Source organism: Podarcis raffonei, chromosome 16 (genome assembly GCF_027172205.1).
Source record: "Podarcis raffonei isolate rPodRaf1 chromosome 16, rPodRaf1.pri, whole genome shotgun sequence".
NCBI classification, from domain to species: Eukaryota; Metazoa; Chordata; class Lepidosauria; order Squamata; family Lacertidae; genus Podarcis; species Podarcis raffonei.
The window spans coordinates 29,806,735-29,818,766 of record NC_070617.1 but is presented as its reverse complement, the minus strand read 5'-3'; the positions used below and the strand labels follow the sequence as shown (position 1 = coordinate 29,818,766).

The window sequence follows — 12,032 nt, the reverse complement described above, 5'->3', positions numbered from 1 at the left end:
TTCTGCTTTTTTTTTAGCTTATGCATAAAAATCAAATACAAATTAAAGATGAATCATCTGGATGTGCTCTAGAACATTTTTTTACCATCTACTGGCTGCCTTACCTGCAGTGAGAACCCAGGGAGACTTTAAAAGGGGAATGGAAGTGGGCCTAATGGGGGAATCTGCCTGCCATTATTTACGCTGAAAAAACTCAGTATAATTTAAGTCGTCCAAAAAAACAAAAGAAATATTTAAAAGGCCGATGGAATTCTAATACAGTAGAACCACTGTAAAACAGCAGTGGGGAGGGTGGTAATATTCCATGAGTTTCTAGCAGGGCCTCCCCAGGGAGAAATGGGTGGGAGCAGCAATGAGGTTTGGGGATAGTTTTTTCTCCAGCCACCCATCTTTGCGCTTTTCTCCCAGATGGATGCAAGCGGCAGGTGGCCTATGTGGTATCGACTCAGCACGTGATGAGTCGTCAGCTGTGTGGCAGGGTGGTGCAAACATTTTGGAACCACATTGTGCTGGGGTGGTTCTCAGGAGCCTTCATCAAGTGTTTTTAATGCTGACCAGTTTTTCTCTTTATTCGCTGAGTCACATTGAAAGCAGAGGATGAAAGCCAAAGGATACTAGGGTATTAGTTATTTGGAACAGCACCAGAATGAACAGTCTATGTTTTGAGTAAGGCACCATCTGCACTATGCATTTAAGGCAGCATCATACTGCTTTGAAAAGACATGGCTTCCCACTCAAATAGTGTCGTTTGTTAAGGGTGCTGGGAGGCCGCCATTCCCCTCTCGGATCTACAGTTCCCTGAGAAGAGGGGCTGGCTGTTAAACCACTCTGGGAAGTATAACTCTGTGAGTTGGCAGCAGGAGGAGCCTCTTCATGACTCTCAGCACCCGTAACAAACTATGTTTCACAGGATACTTTGGCGGAAGCCATGAATGTTTAAAGTGGTTTGATACTGCTTTAAATGTGTAGTGCAGATGGGGCCTCATTTATTTAGCTGGGCTTCACAATGCAGATACAGTTGTACCTTGGTTGACGAACGCCTTGCGACTCAAACGTTTTGGCTCCCGAACGCCGCAAACCGGAAGTGAGTGTTTTGGTTTTCGAACGTTCTTTAGAACCTTAACATCTGATGCGGCATCTGATTGGCCGCAGAAGCTTCCCGCAGCCAATCGGAAGCCGCACCTTGGTTTTCGAACGTTTTGGAAGTCGAACGGACTTCCGGAACGGATTCCGTTTGACTTCCAAGGTACTGTACAGTCGTACAGTCATCTGTCATCTTACACAGGGGGTTGGTTTCAAGGGTTACGCTTAAATCGTGTGAGTCAAATGCACGTAAGTTGAGGGATTGCTGTACTGGTTCTCTGGCCGCTGTTGCTTCTGTTCTTGGCAGGACAGGTGGTGGTCTAAATTTCCTGGGAAGCAAGTCCATCCCCATGCTGTCATTGTACAGAAAGTACTCCAGGATGGCATTCTTGAGAGCTTTTATTGGCCTTGTTATCGCGCCTTTATAGTGTTGAAATCTGGCCAGATTTTAAACAGCCTTTTGCCTACACAGAAGAGCCTGGCCTGTACTTGTGAAGTATTCATGAGCCAAGAAGTGTTAGGTGTTGCTGAAGGATGTCTTTTTGGGGGCAATGGAGCATCTCAAGGGGAGGAGAAAGTAGGACAGTTGAGAGAAGCAGGCACGGCTCGTGGGCGTGGAAAAAATGTTCTGTTTTACAGTGAGCACTCAAAGGAGGGGTGGCAAATCTCAGACCTGAAGGTGAAATGTGGCCCTCCAAGTCTCCCTGTGTGGCCCTCAGGGCTTTCCCAGGCTACACACTCCCTTCTGGCCCCACTTCATTCCCTCCTGGAGTATATTTTCTTGGCTGGAATGAGTCCTTCAACTCTGACCATGCCCCTTGTTTGCCTAGATGGAGGATCGAGGGGGTGTGTCAGCAGTGTTCAAAATTAGTCAGGTGCCAGGCACATTATGCACCTGGCTTTTGACCACTTGCAACCATCTGGAGATGGTTGGATCTGGACTGTTTTTACACGCTAATGCCACATCCTGTAGAATTCTATCAGCTGTATTTTACCTGCCTTGCCCTCAAAATAGCAACTGGATATTACCGTTTTGGTGACTGTAAAGGTAAAGGTAAAGGGACCCCTGACCATTAGGTCCAGTCGTGGCCGACTCTGGGGTTGCTACGCTCATCTCGCATTACTGACCGAGGGAGCCGGCATACAGCTTCCGGGTCATGTGGCCAGCATGACTAAGCCGCTTCTGGCGAACCAGAGCAGCGCATGGAAACGCCGTTTACCTTCCCGCCGGAGTGGTACCTATTTATCTACTTGCACTTTGACGTGCTTTCAAACTGCTAGGTTGGCAGGAGCAGGGACCGAGCAACAGGAGCTCACCCCATCGCGGGGATTCAAACCGCCAACCTTCTGATCAGCAAGTCCTAGGCTCTGTGGTTTAACCCACAGCGCCACCCGCGTCCTTTTGGTGACTGTAGCCTTGGTTTAAGGAGCAATTTGGCACCAAGCTTATATTTCTTGAGTGTCTAACACTGTGGGAGTATTGTATGTAGAAACTCAAGTCAAAATTTGCATCCATGGCTCTGCCCTCTTTTGTTTCTGGCCCTGCCCACACTGGCATGTTCCTGCTCTCCCAGAAGGTTATACCCAGAAGGGAATGTGGCGCTCAGGATGGAGGAGGTTTCTGACCCCTACTTGTAAAGCAAGTGTGAGCCCTTAATGTCAGGGAAGCGGAGCCTGTTGCCCTCCACTGGCCATGCTGACTGGGACTGGTGGGAACTGGAGTCCAACAGCATCCTAAGAATTCAGGTTGGGGTTGATGGTAACTTTTATAAGCTCATCAAGGGGTCAATGAACTCAGAAGTTTGGGAAACCCTGACTGGGCAGAATACGAGCCGTGTCAGCCAAGTGTCAGTTCCAATTCTGCTTGTAACTAACAGAAGAAGAGCAGTGACTGGGTAGTGCCGAAAGCCCCCCCCCCCCAGTCCTGAAGCACCCCCCCCGCATCTTTGACGTCCAAAGGTTTTGCAGTATCTCACAGTATCTGACAGCCGGCTGGGCAGAATTGATTGAAAATATCCCCTTGGAGCAAGTGAGGGGGTGGGGAGAGGGCCCCCCAGGCGCACGGCGATAACAAAGCTCTTGGTCTAATGACTGAACTGCTGGCACATTCTGCCTTTGAAAGCCCCGGCAACCGATAAAAAAGCAGCGGGGCTGCAGAGAGGCAGGCACGTCAGTAGTCGGCTTGCGAAAATGCTAAAATCAGTAGACTTGGCATGTCTGCGAATACATGGATTTTGTCTGGCTTGAGCCGCGGCCTCCTGGCTGCAAGCAAGGCTTGCCTGTTTAATTTGCACATGCTTTTCCGTTAAGATTGGCTCCCAAAGCAGCTTAAAGCCATTTGAAATTCAACAGATGTAAAAATCCATTGCAGTGTTGATGATGGTGGCAATGTGATAACACAGGTGTGAGCATAGCACTCTCTTTTGACCCCTGAGAGTTGATGAAGCACTCCTGGCCTGCACATGCGCAGTAGAATGATAGTAGTAGACCAAGGTGGCAAGAACTGACTGTACCACTTCAACCAGCGGGGTGGTGGTGTGTGTCTTTTTTTTTAACGCTCCCATTTACTTTTTTAAAAAAGAAACATTTGCACAAACAAAAAACCAGCCCATCAGGGAGATGATTTGCTCTAGTCTTCTTTCTTGCGCTGAGTTTTTAAAATTAAAACAGCAAACATAGGGGAACACTGAAGATTATAACACACACAGTAGAGTAGACCTAGATGGAACCTAAACTCGCATGTTCCAGACCCTTCCTCTGTAGCGTGGCAAGCCTGCCATGTGGCAGTCCCTGCCAGTAGAGGTTTAACAGGAATTATCCCTGCCTGTTTTTGGACCCCTTCTGAAAACTGTGTATTCAAACAGGCCTTTGAAATGAGGGTTTCATTATTGCCAACCAATCTTTATTGATTGATGCTTTTGTTGATTTTATTGCATTGTTGCTGTTTATCATGTTGCATGCCACACGGCTGTATTTTTATGAGGCTACAGGCTATAATTAGTTTATTGGTTGGCTGGTTGATTAAAGGTAGCAGGAATAAAGACTGACAGGTGGGCTGATGATCATGGCTTAATACCGGCATCTGTTGGTATTAGAAGCTAAGATACTACTTTATTAATAAATAATAAAATGTAGAATAATAAAAATAATAAAATGTGGAAAATTTGATTTGATTTGTTAATTAGATGTACATATTGGAATATTAATAAACGCTTTAAAAAATAATAATACTAAAATGTGGAAAATAAATGCCATTGATACAAGAACGGGATATCCCTGGTTGGCGCATTAGTAAGGTACATGTGCTTGTCTTGATTCATACCTAAAGATTCAGATGTCATTGCTTGAGCATGACTGTCTAAGTGAGAAATAGCTAGGATATCAGTAGTTAGAGGTTTAGAAAGATGGTATACAAGAACATAAGAAAAGCCGTGTAGCAGGCTCAAGCCAAAGGCCCATCTAGTCCAGCGTTCTGTTCTCACAGTGGCCAGCCTGATGCCTACAGGAAGCCTGTAGACAGGTCTTGAGTGCAGCAGCGCTCTCCTCAGCTGTGATTTCCAGCGAGTGGCATTCAATGGAGGTAGGACATAGACACCATCGCTAGGAGCCACTGGGTGGGCTTGCACTGAAAGGAGCAGGTTCACAGCTTAGGGGTGCTCCTGAATTCAACCAGTTATGACCCCTCTTGGACAGAGATGCCACAGTACTCCATGCTCTGCTAATTCCCAGACTGGATTATTGCAATGCACTTTTTTATGGGGTGCCCTTGAAGGTGATTTCGAAAACTTCATTTGGTTCAAAAGGCAGCAACCAGATTACTGGCTGAGGTTCCGTTTAGATCTCATGCAGACACTGGTGGGGCTGTGGGTTAAACCACAGAGCCTAGGACTTGCCGATCAGAAGGTCGGCGGTTCGAATCCCCATGACGGGGTGAGCTCCCATTGCTGGGTCCCAGCTCCTGCCAAACCAGCAGTTCAAAAGCACGTCAAAGTGCAAGTAGATAAATAGGAACCGCTCTGGCGGGAAGGTAAACGGTGTTTCCGTGCGCTGTTCTGGTTCGCCAGAAGCGGCTTAGTCATGCTGGCCACATGACCCGGAAGCTATATGCTGGCTCCCTCGGCCAATAAAGCGAGATGAGCTCCGCAACCCCAGTCGGCCACGACTGGACCTAATGGTCAGGGGTCCCTTTACCTTTACCTAACCCCGTTTTAAAACGGCTCTCAGTTCATTTGTGGGCCTCATTCAAGGTGCTTGTGATAGCACCTTTAAAGTCCTAAATGACTCAGGACCCCCCCCCAACTGCCTCCTTCCTTATGGACCCTCTCAGTGGGGTCCAATTATATAGTGACAGCTGGGTTGTTGTTGTTGTTGCTTTGAAAGAAAGTAAAGGAAAGATTCAGAGCATAAGATTGTTACGTAATGAAGGAATGAAGGTGTCACTTCTGTACCTGCTGGAAGGATGAAATTGGCTTCGTTTTCCGACAGGGAAAAGAAACCTAGGCTGGTTTCTAACCGCGCTTCGTTCTGATAAGGTTGCTAAGAAACCACTTGCTTGCCGGAGCATTGTCTGCCTTGCGCGATGCACGCAGTGGCCATGGGAACGCACTGATAGCTTTTTACAGGAGGAAGGGGGGAAATTGCAGGCAAGCGTTGGTCCTCATTTACCAAGCTGCAGCCCACAAAATAGTTCCAAAGTAAAGAAGCAATTTGTCTCTTATCAACCTCTGGTAGGTTTTGTTATTGGTTTCTAGAATGCTGAAGTGGGACTTTGTATTCTCACAGGCACTTCGGCTTCCAGCTAATTTCATTCCTCCCCTCCTTGCCTTTTAAGAGAGTCATTGCAAAATGTGTTTATTGCCCCAACTGTGTTGCTCCTTTTTTAAAAAAATAATCACCAGCTATTGCTAAAAGCTGCTTATTTTCTTTTTGAGTCACGGACAAAAATGAACATACTTGCTTTATCTGCCCTTTCAACTATGCCATCATTCACCACTTAAAAACAGAGTCATCCAGTTAAACAGTTACTTATGCTCGTAAGAATGTACAAAGAATCCCCCGCTGGATCAGACCAGAGGCCTGTCAGATCCAGAGACGCGTTTTCCACTGTAGTCAGTTGGATGCCTCCAGGAAGCCCAATTGCCCATCTTCTGCTGTTGTTCCCCAGTGACTTGTATTCAGAGACATGGCAACTCTGATCCTGGAGGAAATAATACAGCCATAAAGACTAGCAGCCATTGATATCATCTATGAATTTCTGTAATTTTTTAACAGCCACCCAAGCGGGTCGCCATCACTACATCTTGTGGTAGAGAATTATGTAGTTGTGGGCTGGTACTTGAATCTTGTTGTTGTTGTTTAGTTGTTTAGTCGTGTCCAACTCTTCGTGACCCCATGGACCAGAGCATGCCAGGCACTCCTGTCTTCCACTGCCTCCCGCAGTTTGGTCAAACTCATGCTGGTAGCTTCAAGAACACTATCCAACCATCTCGTCCTCTGCCGTCCCCTTCTCCTTGTGCTCTCCATCTTTCCCAACATCAGGGTCTTTTACAGAGTCTTCTCTTCTCATGAGGTGGCCAAAGTATTGGAGCCTCAGCTTCAGGATCTGTCCTTCCAGTGAGCACTCAGGACTGATTTCCTTAAGAATGGATAGGTTTGATCTTCTTGCTGTCCATGGGACTCTCAAGAGTCTCCTCCAGCACCATAATTCAAAAGCATCAATTCTTCGGCGATCAGCCTTCTTTATGGTCCAGCTCTCACTTCCATACATCACTACTGGGAACACCATAGCTTTTACTATACGGACCTTTGTTGACAAGGTGATGTCTTTGCTTTTTAAGATGCTGTCTAGGTTTGTCATTGCTTTTCTCCCAAACTTGAATCTACCGCCATGCAAATATTTGAAAGATTGCCTCTTTTCCTACAAGCCTGTTGAATTTAGCAAGATCAGAGGTACTCTGCCTCTGAATTCTATTGCTGTGGAAGATCAGGAAGTTGGGTGCTATTGCACTCAATGTCCTGCTTAAAGGATTCCCAGAGGCGTCTAGTAGAGACTACATTGAGAACAGATTACTGTACTAGATGGGCCTTTGGTCTGACCCAGCAGGACTTGTCTTTGATTCTTAAAGTTCCAGGAGGGGAAAGTTCACGATTTCATCTGAATTGCAGTTCACCTAGGTTTAGTACAACTTCGTCCTAAAAGAAATTGCTGTTGAAATGGTAAAATAGAAAGCTGGCAGAAGGGAATAAAGAACAGGGACAGGTTAGCACTAATTTGGTGGGAAATAATCTGCAATATTTTTGGGTGGGGGGAGGAATACGTTGAGACCTGCGTCGCAATATTGTTTTGCTTGTTGAATTAGACCGGAACAATTTCAGCCAGGTAATGCGTCATTGTGTGTGTGATACAATGGGCGTTAAAAAGAATGGAAACACATAATCATTCTTTTGACTGTGTGAAAGACAATCTTTAATTACAATTGCCTAATGCTTTTTTATTATTTTCCAGACTCCTAAAACCTGTGAAAACTTCATTAAACTGTGCAAGAAAAATTACTACAACGGGACTATTTTTCACAGATCAATTCGTAATTTTGTGGTGAGTATTGGGAGTGGGGGAGAAAGCTTTTTTATCTCCAGTGTTTTATGACCAGAGCAGAGAACTATAGTTATGTCAAGAGGTATTAATTTTCACTCTTTGTGGGGGTTTTGTGTGTGTTTTGTGTTTTTTTCAAATCTCCTTCTGGACTAGAATTTGCCACAGACAAAAAAATAAGGCTGACGTTAATAGAAAGAGAATATTCCTTGAGAACAAGGTCGCTTTTCTGGAGTAAGAGCAACATCTGATTGCCTAGCAACCTGCGTTGAATAAGTCAGGCTGTCATCAGCCGTTTCCAAGCACTCAGAAAGGAAGAATGTTGTCATCATTTTCATTCCGACTCCATGGCTTGTGACATTTGAAACTTGGGTTCACTGGGCAGTGTGAAAGGCCAGACTCTGAACTGCATTACTCTAAGGGACTTGGTGCTTAGAGTGCCAGACCAGGACCCCAAAGACCAGGTTTCACATCTCCACTCGCTGGGCTCACCTTGAGCCAGTCTCTATCTCTCAGCCTAACCTACCTCACAGGGTTTCTGCAAGGATGAAATGGGGAAGGGGAGAGCAATGTCTGCCAACGAGCTCCCTGGAGGAATGGAGGGATATAGATATAGCAATAATCACCTTTTAGCACATGAAATTGCCACTGCATATTCATCAGTTCCACACAACCCACACATTGTCCGTCAGTTTTGTTGTGGGGATAACTAGAGCGAAGACAAGAGAGGAAGCAGGGTCCCATTCCCTTGATAGAATAATAATAATAATAATAATAATAATAATAATAATAATAATAATATATTTATTTATTTATTATACCCTCCCATCTGGCTGGGCTTCCCCAGCTACTCTGGGCGGCTCCCAACAGAACACAGTCAAACCTCGGTTTTCAATTGTCTCCGTTGCCGAATGTTTCGGCTCCCGAACATCGAAAACCTGGAAGTAAGTGTTCCGGTTTTCGAACGTTTTTTGGAAGCCGAACACCCAACGCGGCAGACAAGTGGCTTCCGATTGGCTCTTCCTATTTGCAAGAGCCAATCAGAAGCCGCGCCTTGGAAATCGGACTTTTTGGAAGTCGAACGTCCTTCTGGAACAGATTACGTTCGACTTCCAAAGTACCACTGTATTAAAAACACGATAAAACATCAGACATTAAAAACTCCCCTAAACAGGACTGCCTTCAGATGTCTTCTAAAAGTCAGCTGCATTAGAACATAAGAAGAACCTGCTGGATCAGGTCATTGGCCCACCTAGCTCAGGATCCTGTTCTCATGGTGGCCAACCAATGACAGAGCTGAATACAGGGTACCCCTAGACTGCACACTTGATCCTTCCAAGGGAGTACCACCCCTTCCACAACAAGTAATCTACAGTGGTGCCTCGCAAGACGAAATTAATTCGTTCCGTGAGTTTTTTCTTCTTGCGAGTTTTTCGTCTTGCGAAGCACGGTTCCCCATAGGAATGCATTGAAAATCAATTAATGCGTTCCTATGGAGACCGCTTGCCAGGCTGGCGGTGCGGAGAAGGGCTTTTCTCCCCACCGCAAGCCTTCAGGACAGGTACGGGAACAGAGGGGAAGGCGCACAGCGCTTCTCCTCTGTTCCCAGGGCTTGCGGTGGGAGGAGGGTTTTTCCTCCCCACCGCCAACATTCAGAACAGCATTCTGAATGTTGGCGGTGGGAAGGAAAACCCTCCTCCCACCACAAGTCTTCAGGACAGCCATCCGAAGGCTGGCGCGGGGAGAAGGTCTCTCCGCCCCACCGCCAGCCTTCGGAGGAGCCTTCCGAAGCCTGGCGGCGGGAGGAGGTCTCTCCGCCCCACCGCCAGCCTTCGGAGGAGCCTTCCGAAGCCTGGCGGCGGGAGGGGGTCTCTCCGCCCCACCGCCAGCCTTCGGAGCAGCCTTCCGAAGGCTGTCGGCGGGAGGAGGTCTCTCCGCCCCACCGCCAGCCTTCGGAGCAGCCTTCCGGAGCCTGGCGGCGGGAGGTCGTCTCTCCGCCCCACCGCCAGCCTTCGGAGGAGGTCCGAGGACAGTGGGGAAGACGCGCTGCGCTTCCCCGCTGTCCCGGAGATTTCCCTATGGGCTTTCGTCTTGCGAAGGAAGCCCATAGGGAAATTCGTCTGGCGAAGCGCCTCCCAAATGGAAAACCCTTTCGTCTAGCGGGTTTTCCGTCTTGCGAGGCGTTCGTCTTGCGGGGCACCACTGTAGCTCCTTGACTCGGGGTCTGCCCATCAGCAGAGCCTCTACCTTCTTGGCACCCAATTATTACATCTGCATCCTTTCTCCCCACCTCTTCCCACCCTAAACCTTCTATATCTTTTGATTCCACAGATCCAAGGAGGAGATCCAACAGGAACAGGAACAGGTAAGCAAACTGGGTCGATTCCTTACCTGCAGTTGGGTCGCTCAGGATTTGAAATGAATCCCATCTTTTAAAGCTGGAAAGCCCTTCAGCCGGTGGTTGCAACAGGCTGCCTGCTTATCCCTTCTGTTTACAGCCAACACTTCAGGGTGCAGCAACCTTAATTCAGGCTCGGTGTACTGTTTATATTTTTATGCCCACCATTTATGAAAGGGGAGGGGATAGACTATTTTAGGTAAAGCAAATTGGCAGGATAAGTGTGCTTGGTGAATTTTTCAGTTATTGGAATGGAAGCATTAAGCTGAACAGGACTAATTGGAATTCCTTGATGGCCCTTTGCTTTATTGACAACCCAAGTGGTTACGTTATAGAATGTTAAAGCTTGTTTCCTCTAGGATTTTAGGAAATGGAAATGTGATTTGTTTTCAGGTTAATTGTAATGATTCACATGCCTTGAATTAATTGTTGAACGAAATACCGAAACACATCATTGGTCTTTCTGGCTCAGCACCAACACTGACTGGCAGCAGCTCTCTGAGCCACAGACCTCACCCAAACTGCAGTTCTTAAACTGTTTGCTGTGCATTAGCTGCATTGCCTTCCCCCAAACCCACTCCAGAGTAAGTCATTTTGAGAACTGCAGAATGGGGGCGGGGGGGGGGGGCAGAGAGAGATGTCCTGGCTTCAAGCAAGGCCTTCGTTATGTTCAGAATGAAAGAGATGTTTGTGGAATTGCTCCTGGCTCAAGAACGGCTGGTTCCATCCAAGCTCAATCTTGCTATTAGTCCCTCAATCACTTCATGAAGTTAAGAACAAAAGTTTTCTTGTTCCTCATATACTCCCCCCGCATTTTCCTGCCCACCCCCCAGATCTGCCCTTGCTTGCTTTGCGGTCAAGAGCAGCATAGACAAAGGCAGATGCCCCGTGAACGAAGTGGGGAACTGTTCTCAAGGGCACTCTCCTGAACCCAGCTGACCCGTCCTATCTCTTAGTATCAGTGACTCAGGAGGCATCTGAGCAAAAGCCATTACAGTGGTGCCTCGCAAGATGAAATTAATTCGTTCTGCGAATTTTTTCGTCTAGCGAATTTTTCGTCTTGCGAAGCACGAAATCCCATAGGAATGCATTGAAAATCAATTAATGCGTTCCTATGGTCAAAAAAAGTCCAAATAAAGCCAAATTGGGTACAACAAGAGTTTATTAAGTGCTCTTTAAAGTCACACATACTGTAAAGAGCATTTCGAAATTCAAACCCAGAATTTTTTTTAAAAAAACAGCAGAGTAGCCCAATGGTCACAGAAAATCATAAAAATGCAGGGGGAAAAACACAAGCTTCCAGATTCTTGCAAACCCCTCCCCAACTGTTCCCCCAGCCACCCAGCACACAGAAATTCAAATCCAGATTTTTTTAAAAAAAACAGCAGAGTGGCCCAATGGTCACAGAAAATCATAAAAATGCAGGGGGGGGAAACAAGCTTCCAGATTCTTGCAAACCCCTCCCCAACACCAAGTCCTTGAATTCCAAACACCCCAACCCAAAATCCAAAACCCCCCAAAAAAAGTTTTAAAAGCTTAACTTACCAAATGGCTGCAAAAGAAGTTTTGGAAAAGCTTCAAAAATCACCAAAGTCTTTAAAAACCTCAAAAAAGGCTACTATGTACACTGCGTTCTATGAGTTGCTCCTCGAAGTCAAGTCGCAACTGTATTAACGGTGTTAAGAAAAAGGAAACAAACTTGCAAGACGTTTTCGTCTTGCGAAGCAAGCCCATAGGGAAATTCGTCTTGCGAAGCAGCTCAAAAAACGGAAAACCCTTTCGTCTAGCGAGTTTTCCGTCTTGCGAGGCATTCGTCTTGCGGGGCACCACTGTAAATATCTGTCTCGTTAGACTTGCTAGATGCTTTCTTTGCGTGCTTTCAGGTCACCCACGGTTCTTTTGCAGATAGCAGATCAGAGAACTATAGGGTTGGAAGGGACCCCCAAGGGCCATCTAGTC

At 46.7% G+C, this 12,032-nt stretch overlaps 1 protein-coding gene across 1 annotated transcript in view; it reads left to right on the top strand.

Annotated features, from left to right (window-relative positions):
* PPIL2 (peptidylprolyl isomerase like 2) overlaps positions 1 to 12,032 on the top strand; it is a 74,636-nt gene that overhangs the window by 36,788 nt on the left and 25,816 nt on the right. The window contains exons 13-14 of the mRNA XM_053369277.1: positions 7,589 to 7,678; positions 10,007 to 10,040. Of these exons, the coding sequence (XP_053225252.1) occupies positions 7,589 to 7,678; positions 10,007 to 10,040 (124 nt within the window). The remainder of the gene's footprint in view (positions 1 to 7,588; positions 7,679 to 10,006; positions 10,041 to 12,032) is intronic.